The sequence below is a fragment of the Melospiza melodia genome, chromosome 2, assembly GCF_035770615.1.
Source record: "Melospiza melodia melodia isolate bMelMel2 chromosome 2, bMelMel2.pri, whole genome shotgun sequence".
Classification (NCBI taxonomy): Eukaryota; Metazoa; Chordata; class Aves; order Passeriformes; family Passerellidae; genus Melospiza; species Melospiza melodia.
Window position 1 is genome coordinate 132,211,043 of NC_086195.1, and position 27,686 is coordinate 132,238,728.

Genomic DNA, 27,686 nt, shown 5'->3' on the forward strand with positions numbered 1-27,686 from the left:
TTTTGTATCAAACTTTTATGCAAAGATAAATAATTGTTACACTGTAAAATTGTCAGTTCCATTTACTGTACATTGACTATACAATACAATGCAAGAGAGACTAAAAGAAACAGAGGGGGTTTGTTTAACTACAAACAGTCTTAAAACTGACATACACTGTGGATATTTCCCCGTAAAAACTTCAAATGCTCTGTTCATTTCATTGCTCACAACTAGCTAACTTACATCTCTTAGCAAAATAAACACATACCCTTTATTTAGCATGGCATATTTTGTTACTGAATTAATAAACAAACATCATATAAAAATGATCTGAACATTTGCCTCAAGGGGGAGCTTACAGTTCATTCTTGTAGATCCTTTGCATTTTCAAGCCATTCCAAGCTAATGTTCTTTGACGACATTATAATACAGCCTCACTGCAAAATGTTATTTTTGCCTCATTTTCAGTCAGTAAATCATTATACCTCCATGCTACTGTCCTTCCTGGGTGTCTTTGAAATCCATAGTGTGGACTGGTTTGGACTGGTTTTTGTTCTTCCTTTACTGAAAAATAAAAATACAAACCATTTTCAGTGCATGTGTGCCTTTGCAGTCCTGATTCAGCTCTGTGATCAGACCTGAGCGTCCCATCCCGGATCACAAGGCCACATTTGGTGCTCTCACAGTGTGGGCTCCCCATCCATTACCAAAAATACCAGACCACTCTGCTTAGCAGTGCTGGTCCCAGGAACTGCACTGAACTGGCCTGGATGGTTTTTTATTTATTTTTTCCCAGTTCCCATCCAACTACACCTCTCTTACAGAGCAGCCTTTTCAGAGAATGACTCCGTTTGACCAGGACTGGTGAGAGCTGAGCACTTCCCTTCTCTGGGGGGAAGCAGAGCACACAAACCCCCAAACCCATGCCCAAGGTGCAGCCCACCCACCCCAGTGGGTACCAGACCCCTGCCCACCCTGGGTACAGCAATGGGGTCACTGTGCATCCCTGCGCCAGCGAGCCCCTTTCCCTTCGGGGCTGGACCTGACACCTCATGAAGTGATGGCACGTGGATCAGACTCCTGGCAATGAATGACTGGTAGAAAGCTTCCTGAGGGCTAGTTTTCAGTCAAAACTCTCAATAGCACGTTTTGTGTCTGGTGTTTTTTCAATTAAAAAAAAAAAAAAAGAGAGAAAACTGGTTCTGAAAAGTACTTTCTCTACGATACTGCTAGTGTGTTTTCCCTGAATTTCCAGGGAACCCTGAGGCACACTGAAAGTTTATGGCAGTCTTTCCACATGGCTACAAGGGCCACAATACACCATCCTCCCTCACTTAGATTGAGAGATAACAGTGCACTGCAGACTATTGAAAGAGAAGCCACTTCAGGAGCCATTGGAGCTGCATTTCTGTGAAAATGCTTCAATCTCTGGTTTTTTGTTTTGTTTTTTTTTTTTCCCCAATTAAATAAAAACCAGAAGAGGAGAAGTAACCCTACATAACTCTGTAAGGTGGAAATCTAAGAGTCCCAACAGTCCTATACATTCAGTTTTACTCCTTTCCTGGTGAGTAACTGCAAGTGAGTCTGAGTTGATTTAAAATGCACTTCGAGGGTGCTGAATGCTACAGTAGTTTTCAGTCCCTCCAGACTTACCTCTGAAGTCCTACAAAATAATGCATTATGTACCTGAGCCCATTGGAGTAACTGGAAAGACTCCCTTTGGCTTCAGTGGACTTTAGATCAGGCCACAATGCTATAAACAAAGCAATTGCAATGAATCGAGTAGTTCCAGTGCTTCCTTCTTAAAGAAACGAAGTCACTACTTCCCTCTGGATTTATCCAGCAAAAGCAGGCACAAATTAAAGATGAAAGGCTTTGAATGGAGAGTCCTTGCCACACAGCAAGAGCAATTTCTAAGTACCTTGGATCAAATATGTCAAATGAGCTTATCTTCAACAAACCTACGCTGATTTTCACAGCTGGTTCAGGAAACAGATTTTAGTGACAAAGGTAAGATGCAATAAATAGCTTGAGCATGTTGGTGTTTTGACCATCAAATGCAATCATAGAAACTGAGAAATATACCAGGTTGGAATTTAAACTTTCTGCAAGGCATTCAGATGATAATGGAGATGGGTCTTTGAAGCAGTTTCTCCTTGCTTCCCTGGAAGAAATGAAAGGGAGAGCATCTAAGCATGAATGAGCTGATCATTTCTGCCAGCTACAGGGACGAGGTGTTGCTCTGCCTCATTACTACCCTTCAAGAGCCCAATGACAGGCAAAATTAGTCATGACCTTTCAAGCTAGGCATGTCCTGGTTGGCCATGGGTTGTGGCTTTCAGAGGAAAGGTCACCATGTTGTGGAAGCCTAAAAAAGAATGAGAAGTCAGGTTCATGTGGAAAGTTGGGGGTCCCTCCTTCCCCAGCAGGACAGAATCCCTTTCATAAAGTTCTACAGTGTCCAGATGATAAGTTCAAGTGATTGTTTCTTCTTCTGATTTGGTTTTTGCCCAAGAGCTTCATATTTGTGATGAACAAAAATGGTTTGCAAGGCAGGTCGTAGGTGGAAATCAAAAATAGATAGGAAAATATTTTTTAAAAAACAAAGTTTTGTTTCAAAAGTTAAAATACTTTATTTTTGGTGATAGTTTTCTTGATCTAAATGATTTTTTAAAATGGTTTCATTTCTTTAATTACAGGTTTTGACGTAACTCAAAATAGACATTCTAGGAACAAAAAAAAACAAACAATAAAAAAGAGAACCCTGTGTTGCATCAAAACCATTTTGTCCTTGATTTTTGTATCATTTCATCTATCAAACTAATCAGCTGACAGAAAAAAAAAAAAAGGGAAACCTTCCAAGGTGAATTTCCAATATCTGTGTCATGCAATTTTTGAAGTCTTGGAAGTTCAGATAAATTACTTCTGGATGAAGTGCTATAGCATCAAAGGCCTGATCAAAGCCCACTGAAGTCAACACTACTTTTGCTATTGATTTCAGTGGGCCATGAATCTCTCACTGCTTTCCCAGGAGTATTCAAGGGCTGAAACTTTTCTCAGAAATGAAGGAGTTGCCAGAAAAGCTACTAAGATGTACTATACTTACCAAGAAATCCAGGACCACTGTAATAAGGGTTCCAGCATTCAATTACTGTGCAATTGTTAGAGTTATACATATTATTATTTTACCACTCTTTTCTGCTTTGAACTTCCAACCAAGGTTTCTACATAAACTTTCACAGTCTTTGTGAAATGCTTATTTGCGTGTCATATGGAAAGTCTTTAATTTCCTTTTCTTTATAGAAAATGCATTTTAAAAAAATCAAGTTTGTTATGCAGACCTTGTAATATCTGCTCTTTATGGCTACTTGTTTCAATAAGGCAGGGAACCAAGGAGTCCTGCTAATATCACTGTGCATTCACTCACACAGACAGAAAGAGTTTCCACATTTGGTGTTTTCTCACCTGAAATAAGTTACTGCAGCTATTGGCAGGAAATACTAAGTAAAAACCATAAGGAAAAAATAAAGAGCTAAAAACAAGGAGGATTTTTTTTTTAATTTCTTAAAACAGTGATATCATATTTCTTTTAGTTATTCCTGGTCTTCAAGAGGGAAAATAGCTTACAAATCTGCTTATTGTTCTTGATATTTTAGGTAAACAGCATTTATTTACAAAACATATTGCAGTTTAAACTCTTCTGGATTACATGAAGCTGAAAACACTTTCTGAAGTAAAGGCTAAATGATATTTCAGAGTTTCAGAAACACTCTCTTCAGGAAAAAATATTAATTATATGCTGTCATGTCTTTATGTATCTAAATCATATTTTGAGAAAAATGAAAAGTCCAAAGAATTTTAAAGCCTGAAGCAAATTATACTGTATTTCAAAGGCTGAAATGTCTCTTTTTTGCATAATAGTACCCCTTGCTATGAATACATATCTATTTATTTTATGCATCCTCTTAAGCACATACATGATGTACAAAGGATGTCACACTAGTGTGTGGCTCAGAGCAAGCTTTTGCTTTTCATTTTCAATTTCTGCACTCCAGTGGTCCATCTGTTGCTTGTATGGTATGTGCAGTGGAACAGGATTAAGCAGCTGCTGGCCCTTAAGTTTTCTCCTTGGAACAAATTTTTACTTTAGGTTAGAAATTGAGCCCTTTACTTTAGGTTAGAAATTGAGTCCCTGTATCTGTGAGGGACCCCTCTGCTATTGCCCACAGCCCAGGTACTTTACAGGCAGTAATCACCATAAAAGAGGTGAAATAAAAGTGCTGACAACAGCCCTGCCTATCAAATGGTCTGCAAAGAGACTTTCTTCAGGAACAGGTGGAGTCCCAGCAGCAGCATCCTTTGAGACCTAGAATTATCTCAGCATGTTGTGGAAAAAGCCTGAAGGTGAATGTTCAGCTGTAACAGCTGTAAACTACTTGCACTTTAATAGATGAAAAGGCACTTATTTGCATATTTGGGATAGATGTAAGCAGTCTTTCAGTAGGAATAGCTTGCCAATGGAAATATGAATTCTGCATCATAAAACCACTATGGATGAGTATATTTTACCTTTTATGAAGCATCTGGAAACAGCAAGTCCCAAAAGCCACCAGTATCAACAGCAGCAGTGGTATAGTGGGTATTACAACATAAATTAAATTCGGAATTATACCTACAAGACAAAAATTCTCATTAATGTCTGCTGTGTTGAAATGCTTTCAACTATGTCAGGAAAAATCTGGAGTAAAATAACAGGAATACATTAACTTACACAAAAGAACACATATATTCCTTCTATAGGAAGAGCTCCAAAGAGAACTCAGCAGTATCAATAATAATGCAGTGCTTGAGTTATATGCAAAATGTATCTTAAGGTCTTCAATTCTGATATTTTCCAATTTTTTAATTCACAATTCAAGCATTCTAATGGAGTACATTTCACTGTCCAATTTTTTTTTGCAATCCATTTCAACTGTAGACTCTTGTCATCTTCGTATGTGGATTCCCTGCTCATGCAGGACCACAGGAAGAATGAACCTGGCTCTCATCTTCCCTTTCCCCTTAAAAGACACATAAATTCTCTCCTTGACTAATGGGGAGAGCTAAAGGTGCTCCTCTGCAGGTGCCTGCACAAAAGGAGTGGGAAATGGTACAAGCTGAGACTCTGTAACCTGCCTACAATAGAGGATGGGGTCTGCAGTTTCCAGAAGGGTCCTGTTCCCTGTAACCACATGCCCATGTTTTCACTAGTACACATTTAATGTACAAATTGTGGAGCTTTTAATACCTATTGTCCTATTTTGAGAATATTTTCCCTAGCAAGAATAAATGTGAAAATTCATGTTGTGTTTGAGTTTTAGAGTCTTCGCACAGTTTGTATTAAAAGCTATAATTGATTACAAACCACAGTTCATCCATATAATAATTCCTCTGGAGTTAAAAATAATGGAAACACCAGTTAGGAAGCTGGCTCAAAACCAGACAATCCAGTGGGCAAACAAAACACCCCCTTTCCATAACCCCATGGTGCAATCCTGTAAAATCCAGGGCTGCTCCTTAGACATGTTCAGTTCCTACAACTCTTCCTGAGCCTCAGGATTTCATTCAGAAGATAAATTGCTGAATGAAGCAGCCAGGGGCATTGCAGAACCTGGGCAGCAGGTATCCACTTCCCAAATATCATCTCTACTGGGAACCTCAGCAAGGCACTGAACTCCTCTTAACATGTGGTCTTCCAAAAACACAGGGTACCTGGGGGAGCTATGGACACGGTGTTCATTCTGAGTTTGGTGAGACAAGGAAATAATTTGTTTCCACAGCAACTAAAAGGGACTAAGACTCTTGAAATGTTATTAAAACATACGTATTTTCAGGGCACTTCCCAGGGAAACAGACTGTTTCTTCCTATTGACAAAAATGGAAACTGAAATATTAATTTAATTCCACTGTTAATATTTTTAGCAGAACACTACATTCATATGAACACATTACCTGTTTCAGTAGCAATAATATGATACTGATCTTCTGGTTTGCTTGTATCATAAGGATTTCCTGCTGGCACTGTTGGAAAAATATCTGAAAAGGAGATCAGACATTTTAGGAAAACAGCAAAAAATATTACCATTATGTTGTTAAATAAATTAATAGCAATTGTATTTTAATTTATATTGGTAAAATTAACATTTTTATTATTTATTAAATATACATGTGTACAGGATTTTATTACAAAATTGGAATTATATCTGGAAGAAGAATTACAAGCAGTGTTATTCTGAACAACAGCCATATATTTGTAGCTGCTGCTCTCTGAAGAATTAATTTTTCCTATGTTCCAGTTCTTAACTGGGCCTGTTAAACTTGAGTAATTTTGGAGGCTCTTGAATGGTATCCTTATAATTATGTATTTACCAGTGCAATGGAATTTAATGCATCAAAATTTCTTACCGTATTCTGGCTCTGCTCTGTCTCCTAATTCTTTTTCTAAGACATTATCTGTTAAATCAATATTTGAAATTGATTGTTGAAGAATGAAAAATGTGTGCAATAAAACAGGTGTTTCCATTTTTTTTCATGCAGTATCACAGAAATAGATATATTCCCCAAACAATAATTGCTTAATTCTTCAGCATTTCATCTTCTTACCAAAGGCTCTTTGCAAACTAGTGTCAGATCACGTCTAGTTCATACTTTTTGCTCCTTAGAAGGCTATAGTTTAGTCTAGATTCAGTTTTTGGTGGCCTCTGATTTAACGGCTTAACCCTAACTTCTTGTGCTGAATAAATTGCCTAACATATCCAAAGCTTTATTTGTGCAGACAAGTCTAGAACAATATATGAAATTCTCTCTATCATAAGGTTGTACTAACTTAACAGTGCTGTGAGACTACAGCTCTGAGTGTCTTGATAAATACAAATTGCTAGGAGAAATCAAAACAGCAATAAAGCCTACTAAATAAAGGCAATTATTTCACCTACTCTGGTAAAAAAATAGCTACATTTGGTCTTATATAAAGAAAAACACCAAGATACCCCAAAGAACTGAGCTGCTGTATCTTGACAGCAGAAGAGGAGATGAGTTTTTAATTTGATTGCATAATCAAACCTACAGGAGCTGGACAGGAGCTAAATGAGGTTGCAATTACCAACCTATAATTAAGTTTAAGATTGCTGAATGATCAATATGACCCAAAGCCAGACTGAACACTGCAGCAGTAAATGCTGTCAGGGGAGGGCTTGGAAAAATAAAAGTGTCCACCAGAAATATAGCTGCTGCTTGAGCAAGGCTGCCTAATGAGCACTGTCCTGGACCTGCTGATGATACAATTAGATGCAACTTTATCAAAGTCACCTGCAACCTGTTTTGGCCTGTGGTTGGTGTCATGCACCCTATACTGGATACAGACGGGAGAGTTGTGAAAAACAACATACTCGGATAACAAACTGAAATTCAATATGCATGTGGCACTTTAGCATTCCTGGTGAAATGGATGCATTTTGCACTGCTAAGAGCTGACACTGAAGCCTTTACAGTGATTTGAGGGGGGAAAAAGGTCGTTTGTAAGTCTCACTTGGTTTGAGATAACAAATGTAATTTTCCTACAAACATTGTGTTACTTTCTTCAGGCAATGAAAGAAATTACATATATCTATTTATATACATTTTGCATCTACTCCTTTCCTCTGTATGACAGAAAAATACATTTCTGGAGAATACTCTGTTTTGCTAAAGAGTACAACTCCAACAGTTTGAAAAATAAATAGCTACAATTCAGCAGTACTGCATTTAGCTGCATAACAATGTCAATACTAACAATAATCTACCCATGCATTGTTTGCCTTATATGCCTCATTATAAACTAATAACCCACTTTCTACCTAGAGAAAGAAATATTAATGTATTTTCATTGTTACTATTATCACCTTGTTTCCTGACAATCCAAAATATCCAGCATTTTCTCAGATGGTAAAAGCAATAGAAAAGGCAATTCTTTATCACATCTCAACAAAAATGGTAAGCCATTCACTAGTACAGAATAATTATTTAATTTAAATTTGTTTGCTTTTAAAGCTACAAAATAGACCTGAAACCAAACCTTTTTAATAAAGCCTGCAATTTCTGACGTAAAAATGTTGGGCTTTTAACAACATGAAACATTTTTATTTTGTTACATTATTTCAAAATAATTCTAACAGTTCTAAAAGTGATAAAATTGTCACATTTCCTTGAAAGGCCTATGATGATTACTGATCATCATAAAGAGTGATAACCACTAACAATTTCAAAGGCAGGAACAGGTTTTGGGGGTGGCAGTATGCCAAAACACATTGGTATATCAACCCTGCCAAATATTTAATATTTGCTGGCAATATCAATTACCATTAATATCCTCATTAAGTGACCAAAAAGTGAAAAATATATGCATCTACCAAAACCAGAGGAACAAAATAGTCTGGATCTGTATGGGTAGACAGATCTCTACAAAGAGAGTGATTATTTCTTGATCAACATAGAGAAAGAAGGTAGGAAACTGCAGAATTATATAGTTCAAGCAGATGCTAAGACTAGGATTTCACAGAATCATAGAATGGTTTAGGTTGGAAGGACCTTAAATAACATCTTTTTTCCAACCCCCTACCATGGGCAGGAACACTTTCCACCATCCTAGGTTGCTCAGAGCCCCATCCACCCTGGCCTTGGACACTCCCAGGGATAGGGCATCTACAAATTCACTGGTCAGCCTGTGCCAGGGCCTCATCTCCCTCACAGAATATAATTTCTTCCTAATATCTAATATCTACCTACTCTCTGTCAGTTTGAAGCCATTCTCCCTCATCCTGGCACTCCAGACTCCTGTAAAAAGTCCTCTCCATCTTTCCCGTGGGCTCCCTTCAGGTGCTGGAAGGCCACAATTAGCTCATCCCAAAGCCTTCTCTGTTCCAGGCTGAACAATCCCAATTCCCTCAGCCTTTCCTCCCAGCAGAGCTGCTCCATCCCTCTGGTGCCCTCGGTGCCTGCTCTGGGCTGGCTGCAGCAGGTCCCTGTCCTTGCTGTGCTGGGAGCCCAGAGCTGGATGCAGCCCTGCAGGTGGGCTCTCAGCACAGGGGGCAGAGGGGCAGAATCCCCTCCCTGCCCTGCTGCCCACGGGCTCTGGGTGAGCCCAGCACACGGGGGGCTCTGGGCTCCCAATGGCCAGGCCATGGCCAGCCTCTCACCCACAGCACCCCCAGGGCCTTCTCCCAGGGCTGCTCTGGGGCTGCTCATCCCCAGCCTGGATTGGTGCTGGGGCTGCCCTGACCCAGGTGCAGCAGCTTGGACTTGGTCTGTTAAACCTCATGAGATTCCCAAGGGCCACTTCTTGAGTTTTTATTAATTAATAAATGAAATAAATCCATAATATCATATGCATTCTTTTAGCTTAGTTTTGAAAAACAAACACACCAAAATTATTTGAAAACATTTGCATGGTCCTGCTGAAAAACACGTTTGCATTTACTTTAAGTATGGCCAAGAACAGAAAATTTTACAGGCTCAAACTGGAAAGTTTACTTTTTATGTCCTTTCTGGTTTTTGTTCTAGTTTATAGTTCACTTTTCCTCTATTGACATATACAGAACTTATGTCATGTCTGAAAGTACAGCCAAATTGCCTAAGATCTGTTTTTTCTGTCACCATCTCAACTAGCATGCATCTGCTTTTCATATCTCTCTAAGTCTACATGCATGAATGCAGAAATTTTTCCTGCTGTTCTGGACTTCGTTCTTCAAGCCATAACTTCTTAAAACAACCACCAATTGTAAGTTGGTATAAAATGGGAGAGCTGCAACTACGAGGACAGTGCTATATCTTTTACAGTAGGACCAAGATGTCATAGTCATCCTACCTAGAAAGTAGAAAAATGCTCACTTAAAACACTTTGTAAGGGAATTAATTAAATCAAAAATACCCTGGGAATGCATGATAGTGAAGCTAACTTTCAAATCATTCTTATTAGATATAAACAGGTTTATTTAAATGTATTAAAAATGTATTTTAATAGTTGTTATTGACATGCAATATCCCCTGTTAATGCCAGCTCAGGCACACACCAAAGGATCCAGTACCACAGGCCAAAAGATACTTGAAGATTCCCTTACAAATCAAGAGACAATTGTTTTCCTAAACAACGTCCCACCAGTGAAATATAACTTCAGTTTTACCTACCTGGTGCATATTTGCAGATAAAATTGTGCTTCATGTTGCATCTGTCATCGTTCCATTGATAAAGGTATGGCCCTCCCAGACCAGGGTTTGCAGTTGGCTGGTGATACATCACCACACAGGCTTCGCTTCCACAGGAAGGCTCATCTGTGTACCAGTTTCTAGTTTTTGAAGATGAGGTTCAGGATGACAAAGAACAGAGTTTGCATCAATGTAGAAATATCAACCCAAACAGTCCCATCCTCATCAAAGGCATCCTGCATTTCCCACAACCCTTCTGTGAAAGACCCAAAAATATCTCTGAATATTAAACAATTCTGATCAAAGCACCTCTGCAGAAATAACACCCTACTGCTCTACTTTCCTCCCTGTAAGACTCTTATCTGTCCCCTTGTTTTCAGTTCTATGAGTTGCTGCTACTCTGGCCTTTGGCCTCATCAGGAAGTTAAAGGATTTTCAAAAAGGGTAGAAATAGAACAATTTACACTCAGCATCTCACAGTAATTTATTTGGTGGCTGGCTCCCTGATTTGAGGTGGCCAGAGCCTTGCAGAATTTAGCTGCCTGCTTTCAGACCACACCTGAAGGACTCTGTGTGTGGCAGAACAACCTCCAAACATCCTGCAGAGGCAAACTCTGGGGGTGTGAGCAAAGAAATTAGTAGGCTGAAGCCACACACAGAATGCCATCCTGTCACATCTTCAAATTCAAAACCCCGATTGCCAGTTACCCTTCATCTGCACAAGTCAACAGGGAGATGCCACAAACTTCATGCTGTCAAGCAAGGTTTAGCATTTCAGGGACTATTTCTTTCCTTGGAACCTTCTCAAGGAGCAGTTTCACGGCCTTACCTGAATGGTGACATACTTCCATCGGCCCACTGGTAGAGGTCGGGGCAGGCACTCGACGTGGCCAGTCCATCGCCACTCCTCCACAGCCCAATCCAGAAATCACCATCAGAAATCCCAGAGCCTGATTTGGTGAGGTTCTGCAGCATGTTTTCTATCAGCTGCTGCTCAGCTTCACTTTCCAAGCTCAGCAGAGCCCCGCCATCGATTTCACAGGCCTGGCGGGCCTCCTGGAAGCCCACGCGTCGAGACAAGTCCTGGAAATAGGCTAGCTTGTAACAGGAGTGCTTGAAGGCACCATAGCACACCTTCTGGCCTGAAAAACAAACACATGGGGCTGTTCAGAGCACAGTGATGAACACCAAAGCTGCAAGAAAAGAATACAGCACTTCATGCGTATGCTGGTGAAGGACGGGAGATTTTTGCCTGAGAGGATTCATGGTGATAACCTAGCACCACTGAAATCCTGTGCTCTAATTTAAATTTCAAACAGCACACAGTTCATGGGAATCTATGCCATCTTGCCATGGCCTGTGAAACTCTCCAAAACACTGAAGATTCCCAATAGGCTCTAGAAAAATATTTACTTTATAATGACTGTACCATCAGGCCTCTCTGTTATAGCCAGGATCTGTTTGGAGTATATTTCCTTGACTATTGCATACTAATGGACCAACTTCACTTTTATTGTGTAATCAGAGCTATTCAATTTGAAAAAAAAAAAGTTTCAAATACACATGTTTAGTGGCAAGAAGCAGCTGAATTTTTTTTGATACCTTAATTTTGAGAAGCTGTATATGAGAGAAACCCATAGTAACTCTTCACTTCAATGGGCTGAGGCACAACCTGTAAAGTCTATGGGAGGAGAAAGTCTGCTCCTTACAGTTCTTTGTCTGAGAAAGATTTGTTTCCTAAGTCTGTTAGAAAGTCTGTTTCCTAAAAAGGAAAAATAATTATAATTTTCAACTCTCTAGAGTTTATTCAAGATATACAAGATGAGGAATTAACACACTCACTTATCAGCCACAACTGAACTCCAGTATGTTTATTTAGGGACAGAATAAGGCTTCTAAATATAACCATCTCTTTAAAAAAAAAATAAAAGCAAGCTTTTCCAGTATAGAAATTTATCATTGGAGAAGAAAAGTAGGAAAATTTATTTTGTTAAGTAAGAATGACTGAAGGATACCAAACTAATAAAAAACTACCAGGCATTATCTAGACTGTTTAGAAATCAACAAAAGTCACTATTTTACTGGAAAATCAGACAATCACACAACATGCTGAGCTGGAAGGGATCACTGAGAACCACTGAGTTCCAACTCCAGCCCTGTGAAAAACAGCCCAAGAGTCACACCATGTGCCTGAGAGTGTTTTCCAAAAGCTTCTTGAGCTCTGTCAGGTTTGTGCTGTGACCACTGCCCTGGGGAGCCTGTTCCAGTGCCCAGCCACCCTCTGGGTGAAAAAACTTTTTCTGATATCCAATTTAAATCTCCCCTGACACAGTCACAATTTCAGGCCATTCCCTGAGTCCTATCACTGATCACCAGAGGGACAAGATCAGTGTCTGCCTCTCCACTTCCTCTTGTCAGGATGTTGAAGACCACAATGAGGTCTCCCCTCAGACTCCTCCAGGTGGAACAGACCAAGTGACCTGAGTAAGTCCTCATAGAGCTTCCCCTCAAGGCCCTTCTCTATCCTCATAGCTCTCCTTTGGGCACTCTTTAGGAGCTTTGTATCCTTCTTATATTGAGGCACCCAAAACTGCTCACAGCACTTGAGGTAAAGCCACACCAGCACAAAGTACAGCAATTTATTGTACTGTATCAGATTTGCATCTGAAAATCTCGTATTTAGTCTCACTTTTAAGCAAAACCAGATATGTGATTCATGTAAATAACATCTGAACATGATTTATTCTGTTTCACCTTAAAAAATTGCAATTTGTCACTGGGTAACAGCAACATCCTCACATAACTTCAGCTATATTTATGTTTTCCCAGGCAATGTTTTCCTCTGCTCAAAGACTAAATATCAAAGTAAAAAAAAAAAAAAAAAAAAAAAAGAAAAAAAAAAACTTTAAAAGCTACATAAACTTCAATTTTTTTGCATTATCAATGCTTAATTTTGTATTTAATAAGTAGGATATTTCCAATAGCAGACAGCACAAGGGCTGAGTTGAAGACATCTCTGTATTTGCACAGAGCATAGTTTCAAGTATTTGCAGAGAATAAGCAGATTGCATCAAAGATGCATTAATATACAAATGGAAAAACAGGATCAGCTCTTGACTTTTAGCTAAGTCTGAAAATAACTCATCTTTTTGGAACCATTTCTGTTGTAGAAAGCTAAATTATAGGAGCAGTAAGGATATACCATGCTTAACTTTCTAGGGTTTCCTAAAATTCTTGTAATATCTCTATAAAAAAAAAAAACAAAAAAAAACAAAAAAAAACAAAAAAAAAAAAAAAAAAAAAAAAACAAGCTCTGAAACCTTCACTTTACCCTATTAAAGTTCATCTGGAAAAGGACTATCAGGAAGAAAAGCATCTTTTTAATCTCATTCTTACCTTGGCAGACAGACTTCTGAAAATTTAGCTGTTTACCAGTAATTAATCTACCAAAATAACACAGGAACAAGAACAGTCTAAAAAAAGGACAAGCTTGTGCCACAGATATGGGAAAAGCCAGGCTCCAAGACCAGGCAGAGAGTGCCAATTTTGACTTTCTCTGATAATGTCCTGACAACACAATGTATGCCATAATTTCTTTCCTGATATTTCCCTTTACTCACATAGGTTAGGAGCCTTGCTCCCAATAAATGCAGCAAGGACCACAGTCCTAGATGGGCAGTGATGCTGAAGCAAGGAACATTCCATTTAACAGAGGTGCATAGGAAATAATGGGCTTCCTCCTGGACTTCTTCAACAAAAAACACTACTATTATCAAAGTAACAAAGTGATAAGTCTAAATGTTCCAACGTGCAAAGTGCAACAATGAAAGCTCATTGTTGAAATGAAATCCCAGCTCATTCCCTTCCTCTACAATGCTGAAATTCCAATTTTGCTAACATGATCGATTTCCCCCCAGGAGCTGTGTCTCACTGACAGGACAGAGTGCACAGGGAAGGAGGAGCTGATCACATTTTGACCCTCACTGCTGGGTGAGTGACAATGGCTCATTGCCAGAGTACACATGTGTACACAGCAGCACAAACAGCCACAGCCCAGCACTGAATTGCACAGGACATTAATCACTTCCAAGGAAAAGTGGCCACCCCTTTCCCTGTAGTTGAAGATTGATTCTAAGCATTAATTCAAGATGTACATGTAAATTTAGGAAGAGTGCTTTGTCCATTGTCTTGCTCTTTTTATTTTCTCGGACAATCTTTGAAATAAACTTTCCTTGGTTCCTTTCATTCTGTGCACATACTTCCCCTTGACATCCAGTAGTAAGTTATGAGCAAATTCAGGTGTCAAAATATCCTGGTCACAGTTTCAGTCATGCAGGAATTTTCAACCAACTGTGATGAGCAGACTGATCACTATGGCTCATATTCATGTGCTGTTCCTCCCTCTCATGGGTGTGACTGTGTTCACAGGGGTCTTAGAATGAGGGAAGAATCGAGGATATGAGGATCTGATTCCATGTTTCAGAAGGCTTGATTTATTATTTTATGATATATATTATATTAAAACTATACTAAAAGAATAGAAGAAAGGATTTCATCAGAAGGTTAGCTAAGAATAGAATAAGAAAGAATGATAACAAAGGTTTGTGGCTTGGACTCTGTCTGAGCCAGCTGGGCTGCGATTGGCCATTAATTACAAACAACCACATGAGACCAATCTCAGATGCACCTGTTGCATTCCACAGCAGCAGATAATCATTGTTTACAGTTTGACCCTTAGGCCTCTCAGCTTCTCAGGAGAAAAAATCCTAAGGAAAGGATTTTTCATAAAGGATGTCTGTGACACATGGAAAAACAGCTAACTTTGCCTTTAATAACACACAATCCACTCCCATCCCCGCATGTTTCTCAGGTGGCTGAAGTGCTCCACTCACACTCTGTTCTCATGCACAGCCTCTGCTTTTCTATGACTATCCCAAAATCTGGGCCAAACCTTCTATCAGAAGAAATGGATCCTTGCTGGCTGAGCTTTCTCAGGATGCTCATCTGCCAGTCAGCTGCTAAATAGGGACTCAAACACAATCATAGAATCTTTTAGGCTGGCAAAGACCTTGAAGACCATCAGGTCACAGCAAGTGCTGTTTCTGACCTGCTCCAAGGCCTGTATCCATAAGCGGTGCTGTGTTCTGGTCCAATACAGGGGCTGCATCAATGCTCATCATCCACACAAGGAAACCAGGTGGGACTCTATGGAGCAGCAAGGAGGATGACAAGCATTTGTGATGCACAAAGGCAAAGAGCTACTGTAGCCCTTAATATGTGCCCAGCCTGTTCCCATTGTGCACTCAAAGCAGGGAGCCCTCCCAGAGCCATCAGAATACAGATGTGAAGGCCCAACTTCTATCCAAGGGCTTGCAGGTTAAAACCTGGAGGCTTTGTGGAAGACGTTTTCCTTCTTCCCTTAAACTGACCAGAATAATTTTTAAAGACATCGTTTTTATTGCAGGTGTTTGGACAGGGTTAAGTAACTCTAAAATCAAGTTTTACAAAGTGAAAGAATTGAAAAAATGAAAATTTGAATGAAATCCAACTCCTAAATTACTGTTCTTTCATTTCTTTTTCTCTCTCTACCTGTGGCAAAATAAATAATTTCTTCCTCACAGGCTGATCATTTCTGCAAGAATATACCTCCAGAAACCAACAGAGAAAACAGCAAGAAACAAAGAAATAATTGGCATTAGGACCCATAGATCCAAAGAGTGTGAATGAAGTGTGTGAGGCAGAGCAGTAAGCTTTCTGGAAGAAGCTGTGAATTTCTCTTGTTCTAGTTAATTTAATCCCTGTGTTTAGGCAGTGACCTACTCTGAATCTTTTCTTTCTTCTTTTGAAGCAGACTTTGAACCAGTTCCACTGTGGCAGATAAATGTGTTAATGGAAATCTGCAGTTGTGCCTTAATAGCTGGCAAATCAGTTGACATTTTAGTGCTCTTCTCGGAACACACTGAGATGTCAGGTTTTAAAGCTTCATTTTTTTTTCTCTCACTACTAATTTCTGAACTACAAAGCAGAAATAATTTACCACTAAAAAAATGACAGAATGGACCACATTGTACAGGAGACAAGATAAGCACGGAAATATCAACTATGTGCTACTTTACCTTATTCTAAGATCTTTCAGCAGACTCCACAGTCAGTTCTAAAGCAACATTTTGTTATTTCAGCTGTATAAATAGAGTTCCAATTTTTCTGTCACAATTGAATAGAAACAAGATTTGTAAGCAAGACTATTGGAATGAATCACACTAAGATACTACCAACGTGAATAATCCTTTTTTGGTCTCATCATCCCATTAGCTGATGAAAGCAAGTGAACAGGATTTGCTCCAGAAAGTGCTAGCTACCATCTATATGGGTCAATTTTCATCTTTGGGTGTTTCCCAGAAGCTCCATAGTAGAATGTTTAGATATCAGCCTCAGAAAAAATATATATTTAAACTAAATTACTCATTAAAATATTTCTACAGATAATTGTACAGGGGGGAAAGAAAATCTCCTTCAAGAAAAAAAAAATAAATAAGCAAATAGCAAGCTGTTATTTCAATCAGTTATATCTCCATTATGCTTTAATAACCACGCTTCATTAAACAAATAATAGGTTCCTTGTTTACTGTCATGACAGAAGTTACAGCAAAGTGTCATTAAGAAGCAAAATTGCTGATAAAATACCCAGGTCAAAGACTTCTCTCCCTAAGAGCATCAGGCTTATTACTAAACTAAACCCCCACAGGCCCATGAGGGGCACAGAGGTCATTTTGAGTGACACACCTCACTTAGCTGGAGTCTTTGAAGACATCAGGTAGAAGATAAGCTCCCTGCTGATAAATCCCATTCCTCTTCCTCTTGAACCTTACAAACTAACCTGCAATCCAGGGTTTGATACCATTAGCATCCACCTACATTAGGTCAGCCACTTCATATGTGAAGAGAGAAAAAAATGAATGCACAAAGCCATTATGTTGTTGTATTTTGACTTTTTTTCTCCCCAAGGTAATGGATTCAGCAGAAAAATCAGAAGAGCACTTGGCAAAAAGCAGTGTGAAATATTTAACAATAACCAGAGCAACAAGAGCCTGATGGAGACCTCTGAAAACAAAGTGACAAACAAAAACACAAGGACTTAAGTGAAAGAGATAATGAAATAGCAAAACAGAAATCTATGGCAATTAACCAAAATCTTCTCTGCCTGTGTTATGAAGACTAGTCTTGGCCTTGAGCTTGCATGAGCTCAGTGACCTCAGGGATCACTAACCAACATGCGCTGGGCGCAATTTGTTTTCACCTGTCCCCACATCAAGTCCCAATGATGCACTCCAAAACATGGCCAGGAAGAGACTAAGTGGTAATAAATTTTCCTAATCACATTTTGTTCCAAAGATGATGCATCTTGTCAGATGGTCTTTGAATCACCCAGTCAGATTTTGCCTGGGTTCAGCTGCTGCTCACATTTTGCTATATTACATTACTCCTGTTGATGTTTTATTGTATCATATTTGCGTCCATCCACCAAATATATTTTTTATTATTAATATTACTTTAAAAAAACTGTGATAACATTTTATAATTACATTCTGTCTGCATTTATGATAAAAGCAAGCTGCCATCTTTTCTCTTAAAGTTTGTAACACTCAAGACACATCATTCTCCAGCTGAGCCAGTGTTCAAACCACTGATGTTTCTCAGCTCACAGTCCTGAGCAGTTTAAGGAATTCCACATGCTCATAAATTTGACATTCAAATAAAACCTGCTGTACAGATCACATGCCAGCCTTTATCTGATATCTTCACAGCAATCTCTTCCATCCCTTAGCAGGTACTTTTTCCTCCAATCCTCCTGAAAACCCAAGCCTTCTGAGGGAAAAGAAAGTTGTTATTGATTTATTCTGGATTAAGGATTATGCCTAAAATGTCATCATAGAGCTTTTTCTTAAGTGATTTCCCAGGGTGAAAAATTTTCAAAGGTTCCAGTTCACTTTTAATGGCTTATATAAAAAATACCCCTGAGGGCCACATTTGCCTGTCCAGCAGCTGTGCTTCAGGCAGATGTGCACAGCAGACAGTTTGTGTGCATCACATCAGAGCATGAAGACCATGTCTAAGGTGCCTAAATGGAGGCTCCCCCAGCCTCAAAACTGCAAAACTCATCTATCAGCCATTCTTAAAATACTTCTTGTCATGGACATCCTTCTTGCTAAATTCTTGTGCAAGTAAAAGTTATGGATGCATTCATAGACAGCAAGTCTGAAATGATAAATAGGTTTTTTTTCTATTCTCTCTCAAACACAAGCCAGATAATGTAACTTCAGCCATTAACCATCCCATATCTTGTGAATTAGCAAAGATGATGCAAGAGGTCCTCAGACAAACAGGTGTCTGTAGGATTAATGAAACTTTTGCAAAGAGAAAAAAAACAGGGATGATGAAGTTTTAAGTAAAATCAAATTACTGTGTTATACCATCCATACAGTTATTTGAATATGAAGCTACAAAAGATGCATTTTTCCTGTCCAGTCCTTGACTTTATTTTTTCCTTTTGCCATGGCAAGTGATTTTCAGTAGATTTATTGCTGAAAATGGGTTTTCACCCGTATGTTAGCCTCTACTAGATCAGTTATTGTGTTTCTAAGCACTTTTGGGAACAGGGAGTGGGCTTATTTCTGAATGACAACAGTCCTCAATAGACCCATAATAGCTACACCTTTAAAAAAACCAAGCAATCAAAAAGGAGACAGTGCAAAGGAGCACCTGGCTGTGCCCATTTATATATTAAATGTTATTCATTCCTAACACCTGGATTTTGCCATCAGCTGAATGGAAGTGCAATTAAAACTGGATCTGAGAGCTTGCTTGCACAATGCAGCAAGATTGCTGGTCACAAAAATGGGTGGTTAAGAGCACACATATGACAAGTATTGATCTAAGCAGGTTATTTTTGGGAGGTTTGTCAAAACTTCTGTGAGTTCAGAACCTGTGCTTTTCTATGTCTTGGGAGGATGCAGGAAGATTGCTTGTCCTGCAAAATCTTCTTCATCGTATTGAATAAATTGGTGGGAGAATTTGCCTTTTCCACAGCAGATCAAAATTTGTCTGGATTTTCAAAATCCCTGATGTGGTGCTTCAGGCTTGTTCTTGATGTACTGGAACTGGAATACCAGCCAGCATGAAAGCTGCCATCTTCACACAGCAATTCACTTATTTCCCAAAGAAAACAACACACATTTATTTCTTGTACTTAGCTTCTCAGCCCTGGTGCACAATGGAAGGAACTCAGGCCATTGACAACAGAGCTGTAAAGAGGTAGCTTGATGTCTAAACCTCATTAGAAGCTAATCAACACTTCACCCTCCATAATTACCATTGCAGGAAAACATACAATTACATTAATCAATACAGGGTGTCTTCAGCTGGAAAATTAATATCCATTTTTTGGGAAAAGTTTTAGTCACTGATTCAAGTCATAACTCAGAGTCAAAAAAAAGTCTCTAAAGTATTTCCCAAAAACTATTTCTTTTTCCCCCCAGGTCAAATCATTAAAGCCCTGACAGGTTTCCTTTCTTCTAAGTGAAACATATCTTCATTTTGGCATCAGCTCTGGTTTCAGCTATCTAACACATCATAAATTTCAAGCATGAGATCCATTTAGCTTTTCCTGTAATAACTATTTTCCTTTCTTCTGATCATGTGAACTTTACAGGTGTATATCACAGGGCTCGCCATGGCAGTCAGCCACTTCCTTCTCTAAGGGGCCAGCTCACAGCTGCACTGTCCTGGGGGCTCACAAAAAGTGGCAACATAGCTGCTAAAACAACCCCCTAAATCTACCAATTGCCTTCCCTTTTGTAAGGAAAAACTTGGACAGGATCAGGCAAATGATAACACCCAAGTGTCAATGGCATCTATTTGAACCTATTCAACATAAGAGGGGGTATAGAGTGTGTTGGAAAGAGTTACATATCTACAAGTCTGCTCTGGGATGTGGATTCTTTTACCCAGAACTTTAAAACCTTAGAACAAAAAAAAACAACCAAAGAAAACACCCTCTTAACAGCTGAAGCTGTTAGCACTGGGTTTGCTTTGTTTGGTTTTTTTAATTCTTATAACACATGGGTTAATTCTTATAAACACAGTGACACAATAAATTTTTTATATATCATAACCTGAAGACACACCAAGTAATCTACAATTTCAGCTGTTTATTAAAAAGACTGCCAAGACTGGCCCAGAGAAACTGTGGATGTCCCATCCCTGAAAGTGTTCAAGGTCAGGTTGGATGGAGCCCTGAGCAATCTGGTCTACTGGAAGGTGTCCCTGCCCATGGTAGAGAGTTGGAATGAGATGATCTTTAAGGTCCTTTCCAACCCAAACAGTTCTGTGATTCAAATTAAGCCCATTCATCAATAGTTTTCTGTGTATCCATGAAGCCCAGAACAAAATTCACAGAAGTTTAGACAGGCATAATATGGCAGCTAAGAAGTTTTTGTTAACTTGCTGTGGAATAGACATAATAGACAAAAAATGTAGCCTGAATGCTTTAAGTGTGTGTGCCTGCCAAGGGGAGCAGGGAATAGTTTTATTCTCCTATCCCAAACCAGCAGACATTTTCACAAATATCCACTTTTGTACTCATCAGTCAGTTCCCTCAACAGGTTTTCTCCCAGGCATAAATGTAGGCACTTCTGACAGTTTCTGCTGATGGCTTATTTCTTATTTTTGCCTCCAGAAGGAAATATTTCACAACTGTTTGGTCACAGAATCACAGAGTGTCATTCATTTGGAAGAGACCCCCAAGGATCACCAAGTCCAACTCCTGGCCCTGAACAGGACCATCCCCAAGAACCCCACCAAGAGTGTTGGCCAACTCTTCTTGAGGTTTCTCAGGCTTGGTGTGACCAGTGACCACCTCCCTGGGGAGCCTGTTCCTGTGCCCAACCACCCTCTGGGTAAAAAAACATTTTCCTGATGGTCAAAGCAAATCTCCCCAGTCAGCAGATCCCCCCGTATCAAATTAAGAAAAAACAAGAAGAGAGAAAACATACTCCTTCTCAATTATTTTTCATAGTAAGCATCATCCATTCTCAGTAATTTTCAGTGAAATTTGAATGCATTTTTTCCAAGTAGGTGTACTTTCATGAATTTGTTACCAAAGTATTTGCAGTAGATTTAGGTAATATATATATGGCTGCAAATTATATTAATTTCTTTGGTTTAAGAGCTTCCTAGGGTGTAACACCCTTTATGCATTTCAGCACATGAGTGTAGAGTGCTTTCTTTTTGTGGCAATTGCACAATTAAAAGAGAAAGCAACAAGCAAAGCCTTGCTCATTCACTGCTCCTAAGAAAGTGGGAAAAGCCAATCCACATGGAATCTTAAAATTGATGACAGTTCACTTAAGGCAAAAATTGAAGGGAAGTTTGAGGGGAGGAGAAGTCTGTTAGAATATTTTAAATTATAATTTACACTAAGAGAAAATTCAGAGGTAAAGCAGCACTGGTTAATTCACATTACATGTAGTCCTTGAAATACATGAGTGTGGGATTCATCTCACCAACCATAAATCCTTCCCAATAACCTGTCCATAGCTAAACTGACCTCACTGTGTAGACAGCTGAACAAAACAAACACAGACAGCAGCATCCATTAGTGAAGATCTGCAGTATATTTAAAATCCAAATTTAAATGAAATTAATCTCACTTTTAAAATATCAACTTTTTCCCTTCCCTCCTTATAAAGTGAGCCTAGATTAGCTGGATACTGCAGCTACATTCAGATTTACTTAGAGACATGCCAACCTTTTAGTTAGGATTCATTAATATTGGTCAGAACTGTAGGTCCCACTGTTTGTCAGTGATGGCAGTAGGGACTGCTACAGCAAGAAACTCAACTTCCAACTAGAGAGTGAGAGGTAAGAATTAGATTATAATGGGATTAGAGTGTAGCAATTACTATCAAAGGATTGTTTCATCTTACCTATTGTACATTAGCATCTACCTTCTTTTCTGATCCATCAGAGATTTGCAAAGAGAAAGCCATTATGGGAATTAGTTTCAGAAAAATAATGCTGTACAGAACCCTTTATGAATCAAAGCATGTTCCCCTGCAAACATCTTCTAATTGAGAAGTTTGACCTGCATAGGATCAGACCTGACCTACAGAGAGTTAAAATCAAGGTACAGAACATGAGTTGAACCAGGCAAGAGCCCAGCTTTCTCTCTCTGGGAGCAAGAAAAGCCATGTGAAAGCAAGCAGATTGTCCATACCATCCCACAGGGTTTTTACCATAGCTCCCTCCATGGCAGGGGTTTCCTCTTGGGCTCTTTAGCCAAGTGGAAAACTAGGACTTGACAATTCTGAGTTTGAGCTTTCCAATGCCTTTCTATTTTTGAACAAAATGCTGTGAGCAAAAAAGCTGTATTTCTGGAAAAGTAGCATGCTGGTCTGAGACACAGCACGAGGATTTTCCACGTCCCTTTCCTTATCCTTGAACAGAACTGCAGCCTGGCCAACCTGCACAACTCTCACTCATGGGGAAGGTAAGCTATACATGGCTGACAGAGAGGGGGATCACCTCTAATACAGAAATCTGACTCTAGAAACTGATTTAAGTACTTGGATATTTCTACCCCGCTACAGAAGGACTCCACCACTGGGTTCTCATTCCACAGTATATTGTGGAACTTCTTGGTTTGCAGCAAGGTGTGTTTAGCAGTAAAACCTATTATATCCAAAATCATCACCTCATTTCACTCTAAGAGCTCAGCTCATTGATTTGCCCCCAAGAAGACAGTGCTCAACACAGCTGGACAAGGAGAAGAAATAATAAAGAAGTCCAAGGAATAATAAAGGAATTCAGTGCCCAGCTTCTCCTGCACTTCTCCAAGTCTCAGCTTTAGTGATTCCTGAGACCTTCAGCTGTGAAAAAGGATCTTGTACTATCTGGGTATACCTATCCAAGAAAATCTTTTGTAGTACAGAACTAAATGCTACATATTTCCAACAAAATGTGTTCAACACACACCTGTTGTGCATGTAGATGAGATGTCAGGTTTTTTGTCAGGTTTTATCCTTTCAAATTCTGAGCTGCATTTGTATCTTGAAATTTACAGTTCACACAAAAAAAAAAAAATACAACCCACAACTTTATAGTAGAAGGTTTCATCTAGAGAAAACGCTTGCACTTTGACAGACAAAACTCAGGTGTAATAAGCCGGCCAAAAAAATTAAACTACATTATGCATCTTTTGAGAAAGGGTTTGTTATCTGTCATCAGTCCAGTATTTATGAAGACACTGCTTTAATTCTCTTACTTTGCAGTACTTTATGCAGAACTCAAATCTGATCATAAGCCATGTGAATTCATATATTCACTTCCTTAAAGGCATCTGAAGCAACAAAGCTATAGTTTAAGGGCAACTCTGGTATTTTCCTGACTCACCAATTGTTTTTCCTCATTTAGTGTTTTATATATCCAAGTACTTTTGCACCAAAATAGATACATACTGTTTTAAAATAAATCACTATTTAATCTGCTATTGATGCACAGCAATAGCAAAAAGCAAAACTTTAAAAGCTGCAGAAATACAACTAGACAAACAGCAGTAATTAAGCTATAATATCTATGATTAATACATAGGCTGTTAAATGATTAGTAATAAGATTAGCTTGCATCTCTCCTGCCCAATAGATACTTAAAGTAATTGCATCTTTGCAAACTGCATTATCATCACTTCATGTTCTTTATGATGTCATGGGACAGCAAGGCAGACTCAGCACTTTCTCCTGAGACTGCTTTGGGGTTTTTTTTTCCTATAGGAATCAATTCTCTGGCAACACTAGACAGTTGGATATGGAGGCTTTGAGCACTGCTCACAAAACATCTATCTAGATACATTAAAAATTCAAAAGCATTTTGCATCACTGTTTAAGACTTCCCAAATTAAAGATGGCAAAGAAATAACACCAGAACACAAATTGCTTGATGCCAACAATGGTTTTAATTATATCCTAGGAAATCTAATATACTTGGGAAAAGCAACAGAAACCCTTTACTTTAAAAAAATTACATTATGAAAAGGCAGCCTTTTCTTCTCTGTCCTCTTGACACTGTGATCAAAATGGTAGTAAATCTGCAGTTATTGCTAGGTCTGCTGCAAACTTACTGCAGTCAATGGGACTCTTCACAAGGTCCAGCCAGCACTCAAGCAGCCTCACAAACAGCTTAGGGGAGTGATAGGAGCTATATATTTATTTGGAATGAGAGCAATGGAATTTCCTACTATGCCAGATTATTAATCATGACTGAAGCATAAACATTTAAATTTTTTTTAGGAATAGGTCTATTTAAGTTATAGACTTATGGTTTCAAACATAAGCTTGCTTAAGTCCAAACTGCTGGTTCTTATGCAAGAGAGAGGTAAGATAGATGGGAGTCAGGTGGCAGCACACACTGCCCAATTATTCAGTGGTACTATTTCTTGCCTAAAATAGTGTCAGCTACTGCTAGCACTGCACCTATCCATGTGCATGTGCCAGGATATGGGTGTGGTCCTTGAGAGAAAGAAAAGAGGGGGAAAGAAGTTCTTCCAGTACATAAGAATATCTGCAATAAGCATAAATAAATAAATGTGGCTGTTATTGTCTAGGAAACCTTTATCTAATGAATACAACTTCAACCAATAAACTAATAATACATAAAATGGTTCTATCTGTAAGTGGCTTCAAACCCTCTCCTGTATTCTACCAGACAAGAATTATCAGCATGATTCAGTGACATGAGGCTCATCATATGGTTTGAAATGCTTCAGGGAAATATGGGGCAGAGTCTGTGTCCTCCCAAAATCCCCAAAGCCTAATGTGCATCTAGGAACAGTCTGACAAGGCAGTATACACACATCACACATGGCTTTAAAAGCTGCACCTCAGTTTCCCATGTCTCAGTTAAACACAGAAGCTGCAGCTGGAAGATTAAGGGACTGGGTTTCCTCAGCCACATGGATTCCTGCACTGAGGCTGCTAATGCCAAATGCATCTCATAGATAATTAATCTTCACTATTCCTTTAAAAAACCCCAGTGTTACATAGCAATCACAGAAATTGTAATACTTAGGGCTTTGATGTATCATACAAGCCAGTATAATTCACAGTATAATAGAGGTAGATGAAACATTTCAGGTTATTGTTGAGGCATACAAGATTTTTCAAAGTGTTGGAAGCACTGCTACTTAGCTATTATTTCCTGAAGATGCTGTTTTACCAAACCCCCAAGAGCCCATCTCAGCTGTAGCATTAGAACCTGCTTCAAATGGAGCATCATCAAAATGGTCCAGTGACTGCAACTAAGAAAGTTATCTGAATTCAGCAATCAAATGCTTGCAACAACCAAAAAAAACCTACAAAAAAGTTTTGTTGATATGCTACTGTTACAGCCTCTGAAACAAAAGTATACAAATGATTTGGAGATAGTTTGTAAGAGCCACGTTCTTACCCACATATACACACACAACTTGCTAAGAAACAGAGTGGAGAGTGTAAATCTTTGTTTCCAGGCAAATGCATGGATGTATAGCACACACACAACATGTCCCCAAGAGCCTGTCAGCTTTAGTCTGGAGGGTCTGAACCAAAATAAGCTTAAGAGGGGTCTTTTCACTAAATTTAGCCATTTCTGAGCATATACACCTGTATACTGGAAACACTCAGTGGGAGTCTACAGCTCTTAAACTAAACCTAAGCTCCAATGCTAGACACAGGTTTCTAAACTATTGTCTTCCCTTTGGTTTTGAGAGTTGCGGACTCACCCACACCCAACAAAACTATTTTACACCGCACGCTCTTAAAAGTTTGCCCTCTCCTCCCAACAACAGCGCACACAAAGAAGAAACATCCCCGTCCAGCCGCCAACAAAACTCAGCGCACAGACAGACGCTCCTCGCAAGACCCTCCATCTTTTCAGGCAATTCCAACGCAGCCGGCAATGAACCGGGGCAGGAGAGGGCTTGGGGCTGCCTCGGGAGCCCGCACCCCCCGCGCTGGCCCCGCATCCCCCCGCGTTCCCCGCAGCAGCAGCAGCAGCAGCAGCAGCAGCATCCCCGCTCCGCCGGGCCAGGTGCGCCCGGGATGCGCTCCCAGCGCTCGCTCGCCGCCGATGCGGGGGTTCGGCAGCGGGCTCGGTCCCGGGTCCGGTCTCGGGTCCGGCCAGCGGGCTCGGTGCCGGGTTCGGCCAGGGGGGCTCGGTCCCGGGTCCGCCCCGGAGCGCTGCGCTCCCGCACCGCTCCCGCTCCGCGCACTCACCGCTGAGGACGCGCCCGGCGAGCGCCCCCGGCCCGCACAGCACCGCGGCCGCCAGCACGGCCAGCCCCAGCCCTCCTGCGGCCCCCATGGCGCTGCCCCGCTGGCTCCGAGAGGCGCTCAGGGCAGGGCGATGCCGGCGGGGAGCGAGGGACGCGCACCCGGCTCCGCTGCTGCCCTCCGCCACCTCCCCGCCGCCCGCCGCCCTGCATTTATCTGCTTCCCCGGGGAGGGACCGCCCCCGCACCGCCCTCAGCCCCAGCGACAGCGACAGCCCCTGCCCCAACCCCTATCCCTGCCCCAAACCCTGTCCCAGCCCAAACCCCTGATCCTGCCCCTGTCCCAACCCCTATCCCTGCCCCAACCCCTATCCCAGCCCCAGCGACAGCGCCAGCCCCTGCCCCAACCCTTATCCCTGCCCCAACCCCTGTCCCAGCCCCAAATCCTGTCCCTGCTCCAGCCCCTGCCCCAACTCCTGTCCCAGCCCCAGCCCCTGATCCAACCCCTTTCCCAACCCCTATCCCAGCGCCTGCCCCAACCCTGTCCCAGCCCCAACGCCTGTCCCAGCCCCAGCTCCTGATCCACCCCCAGCTCCAAACCCTATCCCAGTTCCAACCCTTGCCCCAACCCCTATCCCAGCGCCTGCCTCTGATCCATCCCCTTTCCCAACCCCTATCCCAGCCCTTGCCCCAGGCCCTGTCCCAGCCCCAGCCCCTGATCCAGCCCCAGTCCCTCCTGCCCAGCCCCTTCCCCGCAGAAGTTCGGGCACAGGTTCCCGGTGTGCGGTTGTTTCCCGCTCCTGCTTGGAGGCTGCAGAGCGGCGGGTCCCTTCCCAGCCCCGCTGCCGGGTCATTTAGGGTTAGTCACTGTCCCCGTGGCTTAGGAGTGTGATCCATACCCAGGTTTGGACTTCATAGATGTTAAGTGCTTTGTAGACCTTCCTGGTCCGTGTTTTGTCTAAGAAGAATAAAAATGTCCCGTTGCCAGTTTGAGAATGTTACCTATATATATGTATATAGGTAACCTGGAAAGCACATACATATTCTAGACTAGAAGTAAACATACTGGAAAGTCCCCTTTTCTCATTGCCCCAGAGGATACTGTAGTTAAATCCACATTGCTGACACTCCAAAAATGCGCTGGTAATTCTCTGGATCTCCTCAAAGGACCACTTTCAAGACTTGT

General features: G+C 40.6%; 1 protein-coding gene across 1 annotated transcript; it reads right to left on the bottom strand.

Moving 5' to 3' along the window:
• CHODL (chondrolectin) lies at positions 1-26,592 on the bottom strand. The gene is made up of 7 exons (XM_063150027.1): positions 26,505-26,592; positions 11,030-11,342; positions 10,183-10,340; positions 6,427-6,474; positions 5,974-6,057; positions 4,552-4,654; positions 1-546 (listed from the first exon to the last, which is right to left on the bottom strand). The coding sequence occupies exons 1-7, from the start codon at positions 26,590-26,592 to the stop codon at positions 462-464; spliced, it is 879 nt and encodes a 292-aa protein (XP_063006097.1). The 3' UTR covers positions 1-461.
• Positions 26,593-27,686: the final 1,094 nt, after the last annotated feature.

Coding starts and splice junctions, on each gene's coding strand:
- CHODL (XM_063150027.1), bottom strand. CDS start 26,592: ATGGGGGCCGCAGGAGGGCTGGGGCTGGCCGTGCTGGCGGCCGCGGTG. Junction 6,058..6,426: donor CAGAGCAGAGCCAGAATACG/GTAAGAAATTTT, acceptor TCTCCTTTTCAG/ATATTTTTCCAACAGTGCCA. Junction 4,655..5,973: donor TATTATTGCTACTGAAACAG/GTAATGTGTTCA, acceptor TTTGTCTTGTAG/GTATAATTCCGAATTTAATT.